This window comes from Pipistrellus hanaki, assembly GCF_964339955.1.
Source record: "Pipistrellus hanaki genome assembly, chromosome: 1".
Lineage (NCBI taxonomy): Eukaryota > Metazoa > Chordata > Mammalia > Chiroptera > Vespertilionidae > Pipistrellus > Pipistrellus hanaki.
Window position 1 is genome coordinate 43,990,771 of NC_140503.1, and position 21,981 is coordinate 44,012,751.

The following is a 21,981-nucleotide window of genomic DNA, read 5'->3' on the forward strand; positions in this document are numbered from 1 at the left end:
TCATTTGTGGTCTTTTAAGACTGGCTTCTTTCTCATGAAATAATATTTTCAAGGCACTTGCCAGGTAGCTCAGTTGGGTAGAGCATCATCCCAATACACCAAGTTTGTGAGTTCAATCTAGTCAGGGGGCATACAAGAATCATGCAATGAAAGCATACATAAGGGGAACTACAAATCAATGTTTCTCTATTTTTCTCCAAAATCAATATAAAAAACAAATATTTTCAGAATTTATCTATGTTGTAATATGTATCAGTATTTCATTTCTTTTTATAGCTTCATACTATTCCATTTTGTGGGTGTACCACATTCTATTTATTTATCATTATCTACCATGTACAAGTTTATGTGTGGTCATATGTTCCCATTTGTTTTCCACTTAAGGAGTAAAATTAGTGGATCAAATGGTAACTATATTAAACCTTTGAGAAACTGCCAAACTGTTTTCCACAGCTGCTCCATAATTTCACATTTTCAAAAGCAGTGTATGAAAGTTCTGAATTCTCCACATCCTCACCAGTACTTGTATTTTTCATTATAGCTATCTTACTGGGTTGAAGTGATAGATCATTGAGGTTTTGATATGCATTTCCCTGGTAACTAATAATATTGAATATTTTTTCATGTGCAAAAAAATTTAAATCACATAATTTGTGCCACATAAAAAGGGCCACAAGAAACCTCTCAAGAGCTCCTATACATGGAGCCACATTCCCTGGTCCTCCCCCTCTCTCCCGTAGAGTCCCTCTCCCCCTTAAGGAAAAAAATCCATCCCAAATCACTGGACAGGGGGAGGTGTCCTCGCACCCTCAGGGCCCGAGGGAGGTTTCCTCGCACCCTCAGGGAGATGAGCTTTCAACAGTTCCCTCTTCCCCTGTCCCCTCCCCTGCTCCCACCCCTTCTCCGAGTGCAGGTCCCTTTAAGGCGACAGCGCCTTCTCTGGCGCCTTCTCTGGTGCCTTCTCCAGGTCAGACTACCAGCAGTGACCACGGGAGCATGGCAGACATCGGGAGCATGGCAGATGCGGACCTGTTTATGGAATGTGAGGAGGAGGAGCTGGAGCCATGGCAGAAAATCAGTGATGTCATTGAGGATTCTGAAGTTGAAGATTATAATTCAGTGGATGAAACTACTACAGTTTCTGAGAGCCAGGAGCCAGTCTCAGCTCCAGTGCCCATCGCTCTCTATGCTTCTGTTGTTAAGCACGGCAGCGGGGCACAGAACAGCAACAGTGCAAAGAGGACTCTTGTCAGACTAATTGTCGAGGACAATCCCCAAATAAAGCGTCGTCGTCGATATAATATGCCTGATGACCAAGAATTGCCACCATATGTTTCTCCATCCGAAAGAAGGCGAATTCGTCTACAGAATATGTCTGAAGAAGAACGATTGGCACAACGTAACTCTGAAGCCGAAAGAAGCCGGCGTCGTCGACAGAATATGACTGAAGAACAGCGATTGGCACTACGTACCTCTGCAGCGGAAAGAAAGCGGCGGCGTCTACAGAATATGACTGAAGAAGAACGGTTGGCACAACGTACTACTGAAGCCGAAAGAAGCCGGCGTCGTCGACAGAATATGTCTGAGGAACAGCGATTGGCACTACGTAACTCTGCAGCCGAAAGAAAGCGACGTCGTCAACAGAACATGACTGAGGAGGAACGATTGGCACAACGTACTACTGAAGCCGAAAGAAGCCGGCGGCGTCGACAAAAAATGTATGAAGAGCAGTCATCGACAAGTACTACCAGTAGTGGTAGGAACTGCCTTCATAGCGAAAATGAGGTAAATGAGGATACAGTTAGCGAACAGAGTTGTGGTGGAACGTAACACATGTGGTGTTACATGTCAATTTTGCCTATCCCTGAGTTTCTCTGATGAAATGGAGGTATATGTTGCCTTCTCTCGAGTTTGAAGAGCATGTAACATTAAAGTTGTAAATACTTCATCACAAGGGAAATTAGTCAAGCACTCTGAAAGTGTTTTTACTCTTAATGTGCTATACTGGGAGATATTAGGATAAGTTTAACCAATTTATCAGTCATTGTTTTTATCGATTTTTTTATATCATGTTTTTGTTTTTATATCATCTCTTTGTTGTTTTCACTTGTCTTTGTTGTTATATCATGTTATTGTTTATTAATGAATTTATATATTATTTTCATGTACATTTTACTAATTTTCTTTCATCTCTGACACTTATAAAGAGTGAATAGTGATATTAAAATATTTCTTCTAATTAATTTTCTTTCAATGTGCATGAATTCGTGCACCAGGCCACTAGTATTGAAATATTTATAGGTGAAAGGATATAATCTAGAACTTGTTACAGAATAATATGGGCACTAGTAGGTGGGTGGAAGGTATAGATGAAACATGATTGGCTAATTATTGAAACTCAGTGATGGTACATGGGATTCATTATAGTGTTCTATTTTTAATATATATTTTAACTTTCCCATAATCAAACATTTTAATTTAAAATATATAGTCAGTAAGTTGCCAGTAATAGTTATCATAGATACAACTTGTTGGAATTTTTTATCTGTCAACCTCTGTAATCACTACTCTGCTGGCTTAGTAACTATCAGGGTCTAGTCCACTACTGGGCTCTCTGTTTCTCGGAGACTGTGGGACAAACCACTGTTGGCCCATTAATAGCCACCTATATACCCACTCTGCTGGTTTTGCTTTATAGCTAACTGCAGTGACTATTTGCCAAGTTGAACATACAGTTCAGAGGAGTCCATCTTATTCGGTGATTTGAGGTAAAAAAGTTGAGGCAATATTTGCTTTTATCTTTGATTTAGGTATATTGGCTCTCCCCCAAATTTTCTATCTGGTTTTAGCATATTTGTAAATTAGAAATTACAGCATTGAGAATTTTTTTTAGCCAAATGTAGTATATGGAGGACTTAAAAACATTTACATGTATTACTTTTCTCACAAATAAAAAAAGAATGTAAAATATTTCAGTAACAATTAGCCAAGTTTATTAGAATGTGTTTATTAATATGTATTCATGAATGAATCATTACCTTATTAAGTCATCATTTTTACTTAATGCTGTTGACCAGGTCTGTTCTTTATCAAGTTTGATGACATAAAGAGAAAGAAGGCAGCCTACCAACTCTGTGTTTCCATATCTAAGACCATGGTTGTTTAGAGAGTCTTTTGCATTTCTGAGGTTTGACTCACTAGGAAGAGATGCCATTCTTTTTTTTCTTTTTTTAAAAAAAATATATTTTTATTGATTTCAGAGATGAGGGGAGAGAGAGAGGGATGGAGGGAGAGAGGCATTGATGAAATCATTCATTGTTTGGCTGCCTCCTGTGTGCCCCACATTGGGGGGAACGGGGGCCCCCAACCTGGGCATGTGCCTTGATCAGGGAATTGAACCATGACCTCTTGGTTCATAGGTCGATGCTCAACCCTGAGCCACACCAGCTGGTTGAGATGCCATTCCTTAAAGTCTCTGTACTTGCTGAATTAATGCTTATTTCTCTTATAAAAAAAAATTAGGTGGTGGGGGCAGACTAGAAGGGGTCAATGGAGGAAAGGAGAAATATATGTAATACTTTCAACTATGAATATAGTTTTTTTTAAGTAAGGTGGATTAGCAACAAATTACATTCTGACAAAATAAGTGTTACCTAGTTAAAATATGGTGTTCTTGTTTTTTGTTTCAAGAAACATATGTTATTTTGTTTGTAAGAAAAAAAAGTTATACGTTATTTTGTTTTGCTGGAAAAAAAAAAAAGAAGAAGAAGAAACCTTAATTTTAGAATCTTTTATTCTTGCAAGGTACCAAACCATCTATTTGGCTACCCTGAGGTATAGTTCATATAGAAATAGCAGGGTAGTCCTAGCCGGTTGCTCAGTGGGTAGCATCAACCTGCAGACTGAAGGGTCCTGGGTTTGATTCTGGTTAAGGGCACATGCTGGCTCAATCCCCAGTATGGGGCATGTAGGAGACAGCCGATCAATGATTCTCTCTTATCATTGATGTTTCTCTCTCTCTCCCTCTCCCTTCCTCTCTGGAATAATAAAAAAAAGGAAGGAAGCAAGGAAGGAAAGAAGGAAGAGGGTAAATGCTGACTATCCTTTATTTACCATTTCTCAGAATAATGAATCATGCTTAATTTTAAACCAAAGGTTTTATATCTGTTACTTTGTGTCTAGAATATGAGTTAATATTATGCAAGCCAACCCAGGACCAGTGCTCAGGAGGCCAGGGCCAGCTGGAGGTCTGAGGGACACCTGGGACTGCTGCCTTCCACCCCATGGGCTCTGCAGGCCTTGTAGTGCAGTACCAGTGGCCTGGCTTGTCACCAGGGAGCTGGATATCTATGGCTGGCTTGCAGGTGGAACCCCTTGCAGGTTCCCCTATTGGCATAGCTACTCCACTTCAATCTGGCATGCCACCTATCATGATGGACCCATTCTGAAAATGCCTGCTTGTGCCCCAGGCCCAGCCCCAGTGCCTGCCAGCACTGCAGGTTAATGAGGAAGAAGTTGGCAGATAAAGTTCTACCTCAGCAAATTTGGGAGCTTGTCCCAGAGTCTCAGGTATACATGGATCTTCTGACTTTTGAGTGGAAGCTGGACCAGACCATTACTTACAAGCAGATGGAGATCCAGGAGGCTATCAAAAAGCCTCTGCCATGAAAACGAAAGCTGCCTTTAGCAAGGCAAAAGGTGACAGTGTAGGAACTGTGGGGAACTCTGAGTGGAGAGAAAACTTCTGGATGATCCTAGCAAACAGAAGAGGAAGTTCTCTTCGTTCAAGAGCCTCATCGTTGAGCTAGATAAGGAACTGTACTGACCTGACAACCACCTATTGGAGAGGCATCAGATGCCCCCATCCAGCAGATGGATGGCTTCCAGGTGAAATGGCCTGGATATCTCAATGCCAAGTGTACCCTCTTGCTCATGGGGATCATCAGCCTCCCCAGTTCAAGTTGGACTTCTGCTGGCAAGGCTGTTGGGAGTGCAGTCTCTGTGGCTTTATATCAAACACCAATTCCTACCATTACTTCTGCCAGGTCTCAGCTGTGGTCAACTCTGTTTATCCAAGATTCCCATGAAGCTGCCTGGGTTGCTGCAGGACCCAGAACCCATTGTTATCAACCATATCCTTAAGGTGGACCCTAACCAGAAGAAGACAGCTTGTTGTGCCATTGGAGGTGGACAGCCCACTAAAGGCTCAGATGAGCAATTTTCTGGCCTCTACCACCAATAAGTAGGAGATTGCCTCCCTTGATATCAAAATCCATGAGACCATTGAGTCCATCAACCAGCTGAAGACCCAGAGGGATTTCATGCTCAGCCTTAGCACTGACCCTCCAGATTGCATCCAGGAATGGCTTCGTTCCCAGCACCAAGACCTCAAGATCATCTCTGATGTGATTGGGAACCCTGAGAGATGAGATGCTTTCTACCACCAGCCATGAACCCAGGAAGCAGTGTGAATGCATATCTTTGTCAAGATGCAGCAGCCAAGGCAGGAACTGGGGCAGGTGCTGGGAATTCACCTGACCTAACTGAATAGGGATCCCTCACTTCCTTCTCAGCCTGGAAGGGACCATCTGAGACTGCAGACACAGACACAGGATAAAGAAAAGAGTGAGGGGTATTTCCTGTCACCTTCTACTTCCCAGCTTTAGTTTCATAAATGTCATGTTAGAATTCCTTGTTGCTTGAACCCTAAAGCCTTACTACTTACTTGATGGGTTGGCTTCAGTTGGGTTCACAATGGATGCTTCTGCCCCCTGCAGACAGGCCCAAGTAGGACTATTGGAGGCCTTGCTTTGATATTATAACTGATAGGTTTTCAAAACCAAAGGCCCATGGCTTTGCTTGCTTACAGACTTTCTTCTGGGGCAAGTGCCCTGGCTGGCTCTTGGGGAGCTGGGCAAGGAAGAGGGACACAACTTACAGTCTTCCTAGCCTTTCTAAACAGAAGTTCTTTGCCATTCCTACTAGCCCAGCCTTGTTGCTGGTTTTTTCTTTTTCTTTGGGTATTTACATTATTTGGGGAGCAGGTTCTCCTATGCAGGACCCACTTTTTTTGTGCAGGGTATAAGTTGGATTCTTTTTTTTTTTAGGGAATCCTATTTGGTGCCCTCCTTTATTTTCTTGCTTCAATCTATGCCAGCGGTTCTGGCCGCCATCATCTCTTGGGATGCCAGAGGGCTGCCACTCAAGTCTCTGGCATGGCCTGAGGTATGGGTGGGGGAGGTAGGGAGAACTTGTTAAAGGAAGGTAGGCTTAGGGCTTGGAAAGTGCCACTTTAGGCAGATTTAGAAATTTCCAAATTAGTCCTTGTTTATTGGGGTGCACCCCCTCTGCTCTCACTCCTTTCCCCCCCCCCCCCCAAAAAAAAAAAAAAAGATTGGACTAGATGATCTCTAAGGTCTCCATTAGCCATGATATGCTATGATTTTTTTCACTCATGAAAAACATCTCAGTATTAAATAATTATATAAGAATTAGTTCAGCCCTAGCCTTTTTGGCTCATTGGTTAGAGCATGGCCCACAGACTGAAGGGTTGTGGGTTTGATTCTGGTGAAGGGCATTACCTGGGTTACAGTTTCCCTCCCCTCCCCTGGTCAGGGCATATGTTTCTCTCTCCCATTGATGTTTCTCTCTATCTCTCCCCATTCCTTCCACTCTCTCTAAAAAAAATCCATGGAAAAAATATCCTCAGGTGAGGATTAATAAACAACAAAAAATTAGTTCATATGCTCCATTGTTCTCTGAGAAGTAAACATGTCTTTATCTTATAACATGACTTATTTACCATAGGATTTGCAGTAATTTTATGGATTTGACTCAAAAGCTTTGGTTCTTGAAGGATAGCTTATGAGGGAGTGAGTAGAGCAGAACCAGGAGGGTTAGCTTAACCTATATTGTACTTGAGAATAAATTTGTCAAGGTAAAAATGGATGAGAAAAGGAGGATACTGCAAATTATATACTGTGATCCCATTTTTGTAAAATAAGAAAAAGGAATGTCCAACCTTAGGGTGTATGTGTAATATGTGTTAGATTATGGGTGGTGTAGAGGAAAAATATGGAAGAAACTACACTAGATTATTGATGTAGCTTTAATGAGAGGTGGGGTAGGGAGCAAGTTTAGATACTGATTTGGGAGGAAGAATTAGAGTGCAGGAGAGGGATTTCCATAAGTAAAACATATATGAGATCTTATTTGTATAAAATTATATTAGTTGTATTTTAAAAACTGGAATGCCCCCTGCAGACCTTTCCCAGATGACCAAATTAAAAATCATTCAATCCCTTGTTTTAGAGATGAATCTGAGGGATTTGTTCCTAAGTCTTTGATGGTGGAAGAGGATTTGGGCTTTCTTCCCTAGACTGTTGAGTCCATTTTACATTCCACTTCATTCATCATCTTAGAATGCCCTAAATGTTTTGCTTTTAATATTTTTTTTCCTAGTTGGAAATCTACATTTCTGAAGGAACCCACTCAACAGAGGAAGACAGTAAGTGAATCTTGAATCATTATTAAAAACAACTTCAGAAAGTACTTTATCTGGAATACCAGGTTATTCTGCCAGCCAAGTTATCTATTTGGTTTTTCGTAAAAAAGTGAAAAATCAGTTAGTAGCTCTTTCTTAAGGTTGAAACGTAGACATTTTTATGAACTTATTTTTTTTTTAGTAGGACTCTGGGAGAATTAGAGTTAGGCCCTGTGGATATTGACTATTTAGGCCAGTGGTTACACATCTGTAAAGAACATCCAGTTCTAGGAAACTTGACTTACAAGCCCTACAGAGGACTGATTCTTTTCTTTGGTGGCAGGATAGAGAGCTGTGTACTTGAAATTGAAGGTCTAGCGAAGTAAAGCTTTAGGGAATCTTGGAGTAGGTGTTATCTTTCTGAGTTAATTAAAACGGGAGGGCCCTGTCCAGGTGGCTTAGTTGGTAGGAGCATGCATCGAAATGTGGCTGGCTTGCTTCCCGGTGAGAGCACATACCTAGGTTGCAGGTTCAATCTGCAGTTGGAGTGCATAAAGGAGGCAACCAACCATTAAGTTTTTCTCTCTCATATCAATATTTCTCTCTCTCTTTCGTGCCCTTCCTCTCTCTTTAAAAAAATCAATAAAAACATTCTCAGCTGAGGATTAGAATTTATATGAATAAAAGAGTAATATGCTAATTAGACTGGGAGACCTTCTGGAGACTTTCCGGACATCCTTCTGGACAAAGCCATGGTGGCTGGGCCAAGGCAGAGGCAGTTAGGGGCAATCAGGCCAGAAGGGGAGGGCAATTGGGGGTGATCAGGCAGGCAGCAGGGGGCCAATTTGGGGCAAGCAGGCCATCAGGGGGAGCAGTTGGGAGCAAGCAGACTGGCATGGGGGGGGCAATTGGGAGTGATCAGGCTGGCACGGGGGCAGTTGGGGGTGATCAGGCCAGCAAATGGGGGCAGTTGGGAGCGAGAAGGCTGGCTGTGGAGGCAGTTGGGGCAAGCAGGCCGGCAGGCAGAGTAGTTAGGGGTGATCATGCAGGCAGGCAGGTGAATGGTTAGGAGCCAGTGGTCCTGGATTGTGAGAGGGATGTCCGACTACTGGTTTAGGCCCGATCTCATAGGGATCGAACATCCCCAAAGGGGTCCCAGATTGGAGAGGGTACAGGCCAGGCTGAGAAGGTACATGCCATTGACCAGAATCAAACCCAGGACCCTTCAGTTCATGGGCCACTACTGGTAATAAAATAAAATGGTAATAGGGAACCTTTTTTCTATAGAGAACCTCTGACCTATAGAGAGAAGTCACTCAGTAACTACTTAAAAATACCAGAGTTGAGGTTTGGGAAAAGCAAAAGACAAAAAGTTCTATATAACCTATGTATTATATTAAAAACAGAGAACAGCCCTGGCTGATGTAGCTCAGAGGTTTCAGCATCAGCCTACATGCAACAAGGATTATGGGTTTGATTCTTGGTCAAGGGCACATACCTGGATTGCAGGTCCCAAGTAGGGGTGCATGTGGGTGGCAACCGATCCATGAGTCTCTCAAATCGATGTTTCTGTTTCTCTATCCTCCATCCCCCTTGCTACTCTCTCTCCTTTCTACTCTTTCTAAAATCAATCAATCAATCAATCAATCCTCCAGAGAACAGAATTTTGTCTATAACTAATAGAGTGCAAATAATGAAAAATAACATTTAAAATGCATGTTTCCCTAACTGGTTTGGCTCAATGGATAAGAGTGTTGGTCCATGAACTGAAGGGTCCCAGGTTTGATTCTGGTCAAGGGCATGTACCTTGGTTGCAGGCTTGATCCCCAGTAAGGGGCATGCCAGAGGCAACTGATGTTTCTCTCTCATTGGTGTTTCTAACTATCCCTTTATCTTCCTCTCTGTAAAAAATAAATAAAAATATATTTTAAAAAGTAAAATACATGTTGTGCTTAGCTTTTATCACTAAGTAAATTGGAAGTTGGAAAACAGCAGAGGAGGGGAAGAAAGGGACAGTAATAGAGTAAGAGCAACAATGAGACAGACAGATATAGGAAGACAGGGACTAAAGAAACATACACAGGAAGAGATGCACACAAAAAACGAACACAGAAGAGAGGTGCAGAGAGGGAAGGAAGCCCACTACTTTCCGAGAATCAGCCCATTTACTAAACGTTTTAGGTACTATCATGAAAACTGCTAAAACCATGTCCTATTTTCACAGTTCCAGACCTGTAGATTATTTTACTCCTCATGTATTAAATTTATTCAAATCCCATAAGCTGATGGGTTCTACCTCTTAATTTAAAATATAAAAGAGTTTAGCGGAAACCGGTTTGGCTCAATCGATAGAGTGTCGGCTTGGGGATTGAAGGGTCCCAGGTTCGATTCCGGTTAAGGGCATGTACCTTGGTTGCAGGCACATCCAGTGGGGGGTGTGCAGGAGGCAGCTGATCGATGTTTCTCTCTCATCGATGTTTCTATCTCTCTCCCTTCCTCTCTGTACAAAATCAATAAAATATATTAAAAAAAATATATATATATATAAAAGAGTTTAGATTCTCTAAATCTACTTTTTTATGTCTTTGAAATTCCTCTTAATTATGGGATTTTATAATAGGATAGTATTAAGCTTTATTTATTTACTTTTATTTATTTTTTTATTTTTTTAATCTTTATTATTCAGATTATTACAATCGTTTCTCCTTTTCCCCCCCAAAGCTCCCCTCCACCCGTTCCCACTCCACCCTCTGCCCTTACCTCCCTCCCACTGTCCTCATCCATAGGTGTACGATTTTTGTACAGTCTCTTCCTGTACACCCCTGAGAATTATCAATCTACTTCCATTCTATGCCCTGATTCTATTATATTCACCAGTTTATTCTGTTCCTTAGATTTTTAATTCACTTGCTTTTAGATTCACTTGTTGATATATATGTATTTGTTGTTCATAATTTTTATCTTTACTTTTTTCTTCTTCCTCTTCTTTTTTTTTTTTTTTTTTTAATATATTTTATTGATTTTATACAGAGAGGAAGGGAGAGAGATAGAGAGTTAGAAACATCGATGAGAGAGAGTCATCGATCAGCTGCCTCTTGCACACCCCCCACCGGGGATGTGCCTGCAACCAAGGTACATGCCCTTGCCCGGAATCGAACCCGGGACCCTTCAGTCCCCAAGCCGACGCTCTATCCATTGAGCCAAACCGGTCCCGGCTCTTCTTCCTCTTCTTAAAGAATACTTTTCAGTATTTCATATAATACCCTGTTTCCTCAAAAATAAGACACTGTCTTATATTAATTTTGCTCCCAAAGATGCACTAGGTCTTATTTTCAGGGGATGTCTTATTTTTCCATGAAGAAGAATACAGTATACATTGATTGTTAAATGAAAATAAAGGAAATTTATTACCTGTGTACGGTACGGTAGTACGGTAGTTGTCAACACAAACCAGACAAACTGAGAATCCTACAGTGTGAAGAATTTACTCATTTATTCAATGACAATCATGTCATCATCTTCTGGAACATCATCATAGCAATCCAATTCCTGAATTTCCTGGTGAATTTCTTGTGACTCCATTTCTTTCAGAATCAGTGGACCAAATCTCTCATGTTTAGCCTAGGGGGTCCTTATATTTCACTCAGAAGGAAACCTGTAAGTAGGTCTTATTTTCGGAGGATGTCTTATTTTTGGGGAAACACGGTAGTGGTTTGGTGTTGATGAACTCCTTTAGCTTCTTTTTTTTTTTTTTTTTTTTTTTTTTTAATATATTTTATTGAGTTTTTACAGAGAGGAAGGGAGAGAGATAGAGAGCTAGAAACGTCGATGAGAGAGAAACATCGACCAGTTGCCTCTTGCACACCCCCTACCGGGGATGTGCCCGCAACCAATGTACATGCCCTTGACCGGAATCGAACCTGGGACCTTTCAGTCCGCAGACCGACGCTCTACCACTGAGCCAAACCGGCTTCGGCTCCTTTAGCTTATCTGTGAAGCTCTTTATTTGATCTTGAATTCTAAATGATAGCTTTTCTAGGTAAAGTAATCTTGATTGTAGGTTCTTGCTATTTATCAATTTGAATATTTCTTGCCATTCCCTTTTGGCCTGCATAGTCTTTTTTGAGAAATCAGCTGACAGTCGTATGGGTACTCTTTTATAGTTAACTAACTGTTTTTCTCTTGTTGCTTTTAATATTTTCTCTTTGTCTTTTGCTTTTGGCATTTTAATCATTTTAATTGTAATGTGTCTTGTTGTGTTCCTCTTTGGATTCCTTTTGTTTGGGGCTTTCTGGACTTGTAAGTCTATTTCTTTCACCAGGCATGGGAAGTTTTCTGTCATTATTTCTTCAAATAGGTTTTCAGCATCTTGCTCTTTCTTTTCTTCTGGCACCTCCATAATTTGGATGTTGGTACACTTGAAGTTGTCCCAGAGGCTCCTTACACTATCTTCATATTTTTGGATTCTTTGTTTTTTGCTTTTCCGGTTGAGTGTTTTTGCTTCTTTGTATTTCAAATCTTTGACTTGATTCTTGGGATCTTCTAGTCTGCTGTTGGATCTCTGTATATTATTTTTTATTTCAGTCAGTGTATGCTTAATTTCTAGTTGGTCCTTTTTCATATCTTTGAGGGTCTGACTAATTTTCTTGGAGGTTTCTAGAAGATTCTTGAGAAACCTTATAACTGGGGTTTTGAACTTTACATCCAGTTATTTGCTTTCCTCCATTTCTTTCATTTGTGACTTGTTTCTTTGTCTCTGCATTTTGGCTACTTCCCTGTGTTGATAGAGTGGCTTTGTGTACTAAGTGTCCTATAGGGCAAGTGGCTCAGCCTCCTAATTACCTGAGGTGGACACTCTTGGTGCACTCCTTTGTGGGCTGTGTGCACAGTCTTGTTGTAGTTAAGCCTTGATTGTTGTTGGTATCATTGGGAGGAATTGATCTCCAGGCCAATTGAGGACCAGTTGTGTCTACGATGGGAGAACTTTTGTGCTGGAGACACCCTTGTGGGGCAAGACTTACTTCATTGGGGCTTTGGCACTGACTGAGTCTGTCCCCTGAGTGTGTCTCTTATGGATCTGAAGATCCATAAGACATCTGGATGGTCTCACTCTGACTACTGGGTACACTGGCTCTTGGATCTCCAAGGAGGTGCAAAATCAACCACTGCCTGAGGCCACTCAGCAGGAGCTAGAGAGATCTGCAGATTCCTCCTCTTTGTTGGGGTTTGGAGGTGCCCAGATGAGGCCCAGCTGTGAAGCAATGCAAGTTGCTGTGGAGCCTTGGGCTGGGTGGGGCAGGGAATCATCAGGGTGGAGCAAACAGCAATGGCCCTGCCCCAAAGAGATCCCCAGGTCTCTGTGTCCCGTGGCACTGTGCAGGAACAATGATCACTGCAAGCACCTCTGAGAGAAAGCCACCCTCATATTCCGGCCTGATGCCAGACAGCCCAGTTTTTCCCTGTATGGGTCCCCGGAGTCTCACCTGGAACTGGAATTCAGAGCAGTCGGGAGCTTGGGTTTCCCTCAGATTGAAAAAGACAACAGTGTAATCAGTTGCCAACCACTTTCCACACACGCCTCCATACCTCTGCACTTTACTTCCGCACCTCCGCTCCTCTCAGTGTGCTTTTCTCTTTCCTTCTAGTTGTAGAATTTCCACTCAGCCAGCCTTCCTGTAGTTCTGGATGATATCCGTTTTGTCTTTTAATTGTAGTTTTGAAGTGGTTGTGCAAGGCAGCAAGTTCAGGTGTTTACCTATGCCGCCATATTGGTTTCTCCTTATATTTAGCTTTTTAAAAAATGTATTGAGTGCTTTCCTTATGTAGGCACAGTTTGACCTTTGAGATACATCCTTGCCCTTGTGGAGTTTACATTGTAGGAAGACACAGAATTGCAATAATTTATATGGGAATATATATGTGTTTTACATGTGACATTTTAGCAGGATCCCAGAAAAGTTAGCCCACTTAAGAATATGGACCTCTCACTCTGATGTGTGGCTCAGTTGGTTGGGCATCATCCCATGCACTGAAAGGTTTCTGGTTTGATTTCTGGTCAAGGCACATGCCTAGGTTGCAGCCTTGATCATTGGTACAGGGTGTGGAGTAGGCACCCCATCACTGTTCCCTCTCACATTGATGTTTCTCTCTCTCTTTCCCTCTCCTTTCTTCTCTCTAAAAATAAAATAAAATAAAATAAAATAAAATAAAATAAAATAAAATAATCTTTACAAAGAATATGGATAACCCTGCCCCCAGGAGAGTTGGCTGGAGTGTTGTTCCTTGTACCAAATAGGTTATGGGTTTGATTCCCAACCAGGTCACTTACCAAGGTTGTGGTTTAATTCCTGGTTGGGGTGCTGATGGGAGGCAACCAACCCATGTTTCTCTCTCATATTGATGTTTCTCTCTCTCTCTCTCTCTCTCTCTCTCTCTCTCTCAAAAAAATGAATAAACATATTCTCAGGTGAAGATGAAAAATAATAATATAAAAAATATAGAAATCTCTTGAACTATTCCATCAGGATTATTTTTAGCAAATTATAGACAACCAATATGGACCAACTAGTGACCCGGTGCACAAAATTTGTGTACATTAAAAGGGGATTAATTAGCCAAAACCGGTTTGGCTCAATGGATAGAGCGTCGGCCTGCGGACTGAGAGGTCCCAGGTTCGATTCCTGTCAAGTGCATGTACCTTGGTTGCGGGCACATCCCCTGTAGGGGGTGTGCAAGAGGCAGCTGATCGATGATTCTCTCTCATCAATGTTTCTAACTCTCTATCCCTCTCTCTTCCTCTCTGTAAAAAATCAATAAAATATATTTAAAAAATAAAAGGGGATTAATTAGCCCTAACTGGTTTGGCTCAGTGGATAGAGCATCGGCTGTGGACTGAAAGGTCCCAGGTTCGATTCTAGTCAAGGGCATGTACCTTGGTTGCAGATACATCCCCAGTAGGAGGTATGCAGGAGGCAGTTGATCAATGTTTCTCTCTCATCGATGTTTCTAACTCTATCTCTCTTCCTTTCTGTAAAAAAGCAGTAAAATATATTTAAAAAAAGGGGGGGTAATTAGAGGAAATAATATAATATTGCTATTTGCCTTTTCTCTATAATAGAAGTGTCAGAGATGAAAGAAAATTAGTAAAATGTATATGAAAACCTTCCTCCTGTCAGAGTCTGGGGCATACCACAGGACCCAGAGTCAAGTCCCTGCCCACTCACATGCACCTCAAAATCAAGTGAGACCCAGACCCAGCTGCCTCCCCCCTTGCATTGGGCAACGTCCAGACCTGGCCAGTCCCGCCCTTGTCATGCCCTGCCAGGCAGGGGGCATAGCTTTAGGTCCTCTGGCCCGGCACCACAATGGGGGGCATGGCCTGAGGTCCCCCAGCCCAGACCAGGGCATGTCTTGAGGTCCAACATAAGCCCTGCCAGGTGGGGGACACGGCCTGAGATCCTCTGTCAAGCCTCGCTGGGCAGGGGCACAGCCTGAGTTCCCCCAACCCAGCACTGGGGGTGCACCTTGAGGTCTCCTGTCAAGCCCTGCTGGGTGTGGGGGCACAGCCTGAGCTCACCTGTCAAGCCCAGATAGACAGAGGGGCACTCCCTCAGGTCCCCCGGCCTGGCACTTGAGTTGGGGGGTCGGCCTGAGGTCCCCCAGCCTGACACCAAGGTGGGGGGTACGGCTTGAGGTCCACTGTCAAATCCTGCTGGGTGGGGAGCATGGCCTGAGGTCCCCTGTCAAGCCCCATGTGGGCGGGGAAGGGGGTAGCCTCAGGTCCCTGCTGATTGCTTGTTAAAGCTCCTTATGGGGACTTGGCCTCAGCTGTGGGTGCAGCCATCTTTGTGATAGAGTGATGGTCAATTAGCATATCCCCTCTTTATTAAATAGGATAACCTTTATAATATGAAGATGCATGCAGACTAGTTTAAAAAAGGAAAGATCCAGCCGGCCAGCGTGGGTCAGTGGTTGAACTTCTACCTATGAACCAAGAGGTCACAGTTCAATTCCTGGTCAGGGCACATGCCCAGGTTTCAGGCTTGATCCCCATTGTGGAGTGTGCAGGAGGCAGCCAATCAATGATTCTCTCTCATCATTGATGTTTTTATCTCTAGCTCTCTGCCTTCCTCTCTGAAATCAATAATATCCTACCTAATAATAGAGTAATATGCAAATTAACCATCACTCCACTACACCCACAAACCATGCCCACCAGCCAATCAGAATGAGTATGCAAATTAATCCAACAAAGATGGTGGTTGATTTGCATATGAGGAGGGAGGGACGAGTGAAGACTGAAGACAGCATAGAAGGAAGAGAGAGGGAAAGTGGAAAGCAAGGCAGCTGCAGCTGCTGGAGGGAAAGCACTGGTGGCGGTGGCTGCGGGAGCAATTTTCAAAATTGTATTTACCCTGTGCTTATTTTGGCAGCACATGTACTAAAATTGGAATGGTACAGAGAAGATTAGCATGGCTCCTGCACAAGGATGACACGCAAATTCATGAAGCGTTCCATATTTTGAGAAGAAAAAAAAATTGTATTTACCCTGAGTGTAACATCTTGTAGTATGAATATGGACAAAGACTGGAAAGAAATAAATGAAAATAGTTGTGGTAGAATAGTAGGATTAGAGGGGATATTTTTCCCTTTAAAGCTCCCTTCCAGAACTTCTGAATAATTAGCTAAAATCAGTTTTAAGTTCTCAGGGAGTTAAATTCTGTTTTAGCAATCTAAGAAAAATACTGTCTGTTGCCATATATTGACACAGTTCTGCTAACTTTTGTCTGTGTATTTTTCAGTCAACAAGCAGATAAATGACAAAGAGCGAGTGGCAGCTGCAATGGAGAACCCCAACTTACGGGAAATCGTGGAACAGTGTGTCCTTGAACCTGACTGATAGCTGTTTTAAGAGCCACTGAACTTAGTTTGATATGTTTGTTTAAACTCCTTGTAAAATGTAAAAGACTCATGTTTAATACATAGGCGATTTATACCTCAAAGCATTTTTTTAAAAGATGATTTCCAGGCAAGATAAGGTAGTACCTAGTTTGTTCATTGTATAACATTCTCAGGATTTGTAACACTTAAATGATCAGACAGAAAAATATTTTCTAGTTATTATGTGTAAGATAAGTTGCTATTTTTCTGATGCCTATTCTGATACAACTGCTTTTCATGTCAAATATTTACTGTGTTCAAATGTATTCAATTTAAATCATTACTCTGTAAAATAAATAAAGCAGAGATGATTCTTTTAATGACACCTTAAAATGTTTTTACTGAATTTTAAATTATTGAATTTAAATGTCGACTGAGATATTTACAAAGCTTTATTTTTCTGAATATGATGCAGAATCAGAAATCTGGAAGCCAAAATGAACCCTTAAGATCAGGCTGGGTTCCTGCCTTTCTTCAAGGAGCGTTCTGGACCCATTTAGATGAGGAACAAATGTTAGAGGGCCAGGTGGCAGATATAATTTTGAAGATCAAGAATTCCCCAAAGCAGGTGTGTGTGTATGTGTTTATCCTCACCAGAGGATATGTGTTGTTTTTTGTTTCTTTTAAATATATTTTATTGATTTTTTACAGAGAGGAAGGGAGAGGGATAGAGTTAGAAACATCGATGAGAGAGAAACATTGATCAGCTGCTTCCTGCACGCCTCCTACTGGGGATGTGTCCGCAACCAAGGTACATACTCTTGGCCGGAATCGAACGTGGGACCTTTCAGTCCGCAGGGTGATGCTCTATCCACTGAGCCAAACCAGTTAGGGCCTGAGGCTATGTTTATTAATTATAGAGAGAGAGAGTAAGGGAGAGAGAGATAGAGAAACATCAATGAGAAACGTTGATTGGTTGCCTCCCATACTTGGGATCAAACTTGAAACCTAGGTGTGTGCCCTGAATAGGAATCAAACCTGAGATCTTTTGGATGCATGCGTGGACACTCCAACCAACTAAGCTACCTGGCCAGGGCTCCAAAGCAGTTTTGATTAAAACAATCTAAATTTATGGTCTCTAGTTTACTTTGTTCAGTTTGTTTTAGGGGATAACGGTCATTTTAAGGGTAACAGGTTTGGCAAGCAGTCTCCAAGACTGTCCCCAGTGATCTTAGATTCCTGGTATCCATGCCTTTGTGTAGTTTCTTTCCGTGGGGAATCAGAGCTGGTCCACATGACTAAAGAACCAGAGGTGACAGTATGTGACTTCCGAGGTTAGATCATTGAAAGTGCTGCTCTCGCCGTGTTGCTCGTTCCGCGGGAATCCAGCCTCATGCCCTGAGAACACGAGCAGCCGGTGGAGAATGCCCGGGGAGCGGAATGGAGGCCTCCGCTAACAACCAGCACAATGAGTGAGCCACATTGGAAGTGACCCTCCAGCCCTGTCAGGCTGATATCATGACTGGAACCTCACAAGACCCTGAGCCAGAACTACCTAATTAAGCCAGAACTACTTAATTCCTGAGTTCCTGGCCCAGAGAAGCTGTGAACAATAATATTTATTGTTTACACCACTAAGTTTTGGGGGTAATTCATTTTGCAGCAATAAGTAATATAAAAGTTATTATAGAATGGAACTTTTCTGCCTCAAATTTGAGGATTCTTTTAAAAAATATATATTTTATTGATTTTTTTTACAGAGAGGAAGGGAGAGAGAGAGAGAGAATTAGAAACATCGATGAGAGAGAAACATCGAACAGCTGCCTCCTGCACACCACCCACTGGATGTGCCTGCAACCAAGGTACATGCCCTTGACTGGAATCGAACCTAGGACCCTTCAGTCCGCAGATGCTCTATCCACTGAGCCAAACTGGTTTCGGCCAAATTTGAGAATTCTAAGGGGAAAACAGGAGAACTTGTTTCATGACTCTTGAGCCCCTTAATCCTCTGAGAGAACAGAGGATTTGGTAAGAAGATGGATAAAAATATTTTTTGAATAAAGTTTTTGCTGTGAGTTCCAACCCCCATTTTGGCAGACGAGTAGGGAAGTGACACTATTATAAGCTGAGGAAGATTTCAAGGGTCAACTCAAGAGAGTTTGGAAATGTGTTCTCTGTAGTTAGGACACCCAGAAAACGGGTGCCTGGCTCGGACTGGGAAAGAAAGCACAAGCAGGTTGAAAGCTGGTATGTCACTCGGCTAGGAAATCTAGGGGGCGAGAGAGAGGCAAAGCTACGTGGGTGACAGTTCTTTCTCACGGCCAAGGATGCTTGAATTTTTCCATGGACCATTGGTGGGGTCATGTTGGACATTGTCCAATGGGCCACCAGCAGAGCCGAGGGTCATCAGCAGAAAAGGACTTGCATGTACTGCCTGGTGCCTTCGGACTGAGGAGAAAACAGCGAGTGAACAGCGAGGGCGGAGATGCCTCTGCCAGGGTAAAGCAGTGCACAGCAGGAACCTCTGGCAAACTCAGGAAAGTGTTGATCCAAGAGAAAGCCAGCTCTCATCACCAGGCAGGCCCAGAGAGCACAGAGCCAAGCAGGTAAGTAAGAACTGTGTTCTGGTGGTTCTCCCTCAGCTTCTGAGGCAGTGGTAGGACAGCTAGCTGTGGGGGAGTTTTGAGAGGAGGAAGGGAGAGAAAGCACAGGACTCCATCCCGTTGCTTTGCTGTAAGTTTCCAGGCTTGAAGCAAGCCTGATTTGCAAGAGTTAATGCCAAGTTTGTAGTTTTGACTGTTAGATGTGACTCGATATTTTACCAGTAACACAATGAGGTTATCTGGTTAAATGTGACAGGAAGACAGACAAAACTGTGCTGCCTAAATCTTCACCCCTTGGCAGAGGAAGATCATGTCTTCTCAACAAAGTTGCAAATGATGGTGGGAGACACAGTAAAACTAATTCTTATGCCACTGACTGCGTCTAGAAGTCCTGTTAAGCCATCTTGGCTGCTCTCTTCCAGATCTTTAAAAATCTGTCACCCACCACACAAAGATAAATTCAGAAGTAACGAGATTTGCTGATTTTTAGTCATCACTGTAATCATTTCTTTCTAAATTACAAACTCAACCAGAAAAGGTTTTTGGCACCAATACTAAGTTTCTTGCTTCATGGCATGCCCCACACTGGGGAGCAAGCCCGCAACCCAGGCATGTGCCCTGACCAGGAATCGAATCGTGACCTCTTGGTTCACAGGTCAACTCTCAACCACTGAGCCACACTGCCTGGGCTATATATCTGTTCTTGTAGTGCAACAATGGGCATGACAATATACAAATGAATGAGAGTGCTGTATTCCAATAACACTATTTATGGACACAAATTTGGATCCCATATAATGTTCATATCATAAAATATTCTTTTGAGTTTTTTAAACCATTTTAAGATAGAAAATTTCATTCTTAGCTTATGGATTGTACAAAAACAAGCTCTGTGCTGGATTTGAGCTGTGGGCCATTTGCCAACCCTTCCTCTGTAGGAACGATTCTTAACCTTTGTGGAAGGTCTCAGACCTCTTGGAGACTCTGACAAGAGATACGGAGTGGACCCCTCCCTCCAAAGAAAAGGCACCACATAAAACTTTGCATGTGACTCCAAGTTTGCTGAGGAGTCAAGGGACCCTGGGCTAATAACTCTGGGCTACAAATGATGTCGGCGAGACACTTGGGCTTCCCGTTCCTTCAGTGACTTCTCAGAGCCCAGGGGTTCACAGACTTGGCGGGGAGCCACTACGTACTTAGACCACCACAAATAACGGAGAAGCTTTCTCAGCCCCACTGCGAAGCAACTGCTCTCTTACCCAAATGCAGATGTCCCAGCAGGATACAATGAACTATAATAGGGGAGGACTGTTTATTAAGAAGGAAAGGGGTTGCTATAAAAGCCCAATTGCATTCATAGCCGCCCTGTTGGTATCCCCAAAACTCATCACTGATGCACCATTACTGGAAACATGCTATTTTAAAGCTGCTTGTGGTTACTGAATATTTGTTATGTTATTTCTTATATATTTATGTATATATTATGAAATATTTTACAAATAAGATTTTTTTTTAACCCAGCCGGCGTGGCTCAGTGGTTGAGCATCGACCTATGAACCAATTAGTCATGGTTTGATTATCCGTCAGGGATTTTGCCCAGGTTGTGGGCTCAATCCCCAGTGTGGGGTGTGCAGGAAGTTGCTGATCATTGATGAGAGGTTTTATTTTTTCCTCTCTTCCTCTCTGAAATCAATAAAAATATTAAAAAATAATCTTTTTTTTTTTTTTTAAATCCACTGAGTTTATCCTGGGACAATGCTTGTCTCTGACTTAAGTGAGACTGCTCTGGGGCAGAGGTAAACTCAGTCCCTGTGCGAACTTCTTTGGGGCAGATGTGTTAGGGAAAGGGGACAGCAGTTGCTGTGTGGGCTGTGAGGTTCTGAATGCTGTTAGTATCATCCAGACCTTTGACCCTCATGGAGGAGCTGGCTTAGAGCACAGACCCTGGTGCCAATCTGCCACTTGTTCTAATCCTGGACTCACCCACTGAGGAGTTATGTGACCTTGAGGTAGTTATCTAACCTCATTTATAAAACGAGGATGATAAAAGTACCTATTTCGGAGGGCTGTTATGAGGATTAAGAGGGAGTGTTAATGAATGCAGAGCACAATGCCTAGAACATGGTAAATACTTTATTAGGGTTTGTTAGCTAACCCTAATAGAGGAGCGGGCCCCTTGGTGCGAAGTTACTTAAAGGGGAGACAGTTTTCCTCCCGGGCTGGGTGCAGTTACCTGGGGAGCACTAGGTGGCAGCAAAGCATGATTCCTTAGTGCCAGCTTCCTGGTTCCCCGTCTTCATCCACAAACAACACAGCACTGACTGTGTAGGGTCCGCAGCCCTGGGTGTTCCTGGCACCTGCTGAGGGACCCCCTCCCCTCTCCTCCCCTCAGGCACATTCACCACCACTGGTGAGCCTGGTTAGAGGCTGCACTCAGTGGTGTCATACCCCTGGGCGTGTGGCTGTCTGTGCCTTTGTTCTGATTGGGATGATTATCACGGGAGACTTTTTAGATGTGGAATTCCGTTGCCAAAGGTTATGAGTAATTTTGAAGTTTCTGATACATATTACCGAATGGCCCTCTGAAGAAATTGTGCCAATTGCTATCCCACCAAGGATGCCAGTGTGTGTCCCCATCCACACTGCGACAGGGTATTATGATTTTGAAAAATCTTTGCCTAGCATGGAGGATTAAAATATGCTATCTTTCTTTGTTTGCATTTGTTTGCTACGATTGAACAATATTTCTATTGGGATTTTAAAAATATCTGTTTATACCCTTTATTCATTTTTCTGTTGAGATGTTTGCTATTTAGAAAGCAATTTATCCAATACTAGAGGCCAGGTGCATGGAATTCATGCATGGGGAGGAAGGGTCCCCTCAACCCATCCTGCACCCTCTCCAGTCTGGGACCCCCTGGTATTGGGCTGAAACCTGCAGTCGGACATCCCTCTCAAAATCTGGGATTGCTGGCTCCTAACTGCTCACCTGCCTGCCTTCCTAATTGCTCCTAA

The 21,981-nt window shown here is 42.7% G+C and overlaps 1 protein-coding gene and 1 pseudogene across 11 annotated transcripts in view; both read left to right on the top strand.

The window, feature by feature from the left end:
* Window positions 1-16,748, top strand: part of CIAO2A (cytosolic iron-sulfur assembly component 2A) — a gene marked incomplete at its 3' end in the record, with an annotated part of 31,015 nt that extends 14,267 nt beyond the window's left edge. For 2 of the 10 annotated variants that reach the window (XR_014795355.1, XM_084888071.1), the window contains 3 exons: window positions 914-1,785; window positions 7,462-7,507; window positions 16,285-16,748. Coding sequence is in view for 6 of the 10 variants with exons in the window: in XM_084888071.1 (XP_084744197.1) it covers window positions 997-1,785; window positions 7,462-7,507; window positions 16,285-16,382 (933 nt within the window). Of the gene's footprint in view, window positions 1-913; window positions 1,831-7,461; window positions 7,508-16,284 lie in introns of those variants that run through there. The other 8 variants (XR_014795357.1, XM_084888073.1, XR_014795356.1 and 5 more) reach the window with 7 other exon arrangements.
* Window positions 4,284-5,543, top strand: LOC311624396 (SWI/SNF-related matrix-associated actin-dependent regulator of chromatin subfamily D member 2-like; annotated as a pseudogene). Its single transcript has one exon. The product of its transcript is annotated as an SWI/SNF-related matrix-associated actin-dependent regulator of chromatin subfamily D member 2-like (transcript).
* Window positions 16,749-21,981: the final 5,233 nt, after the last annotated feature.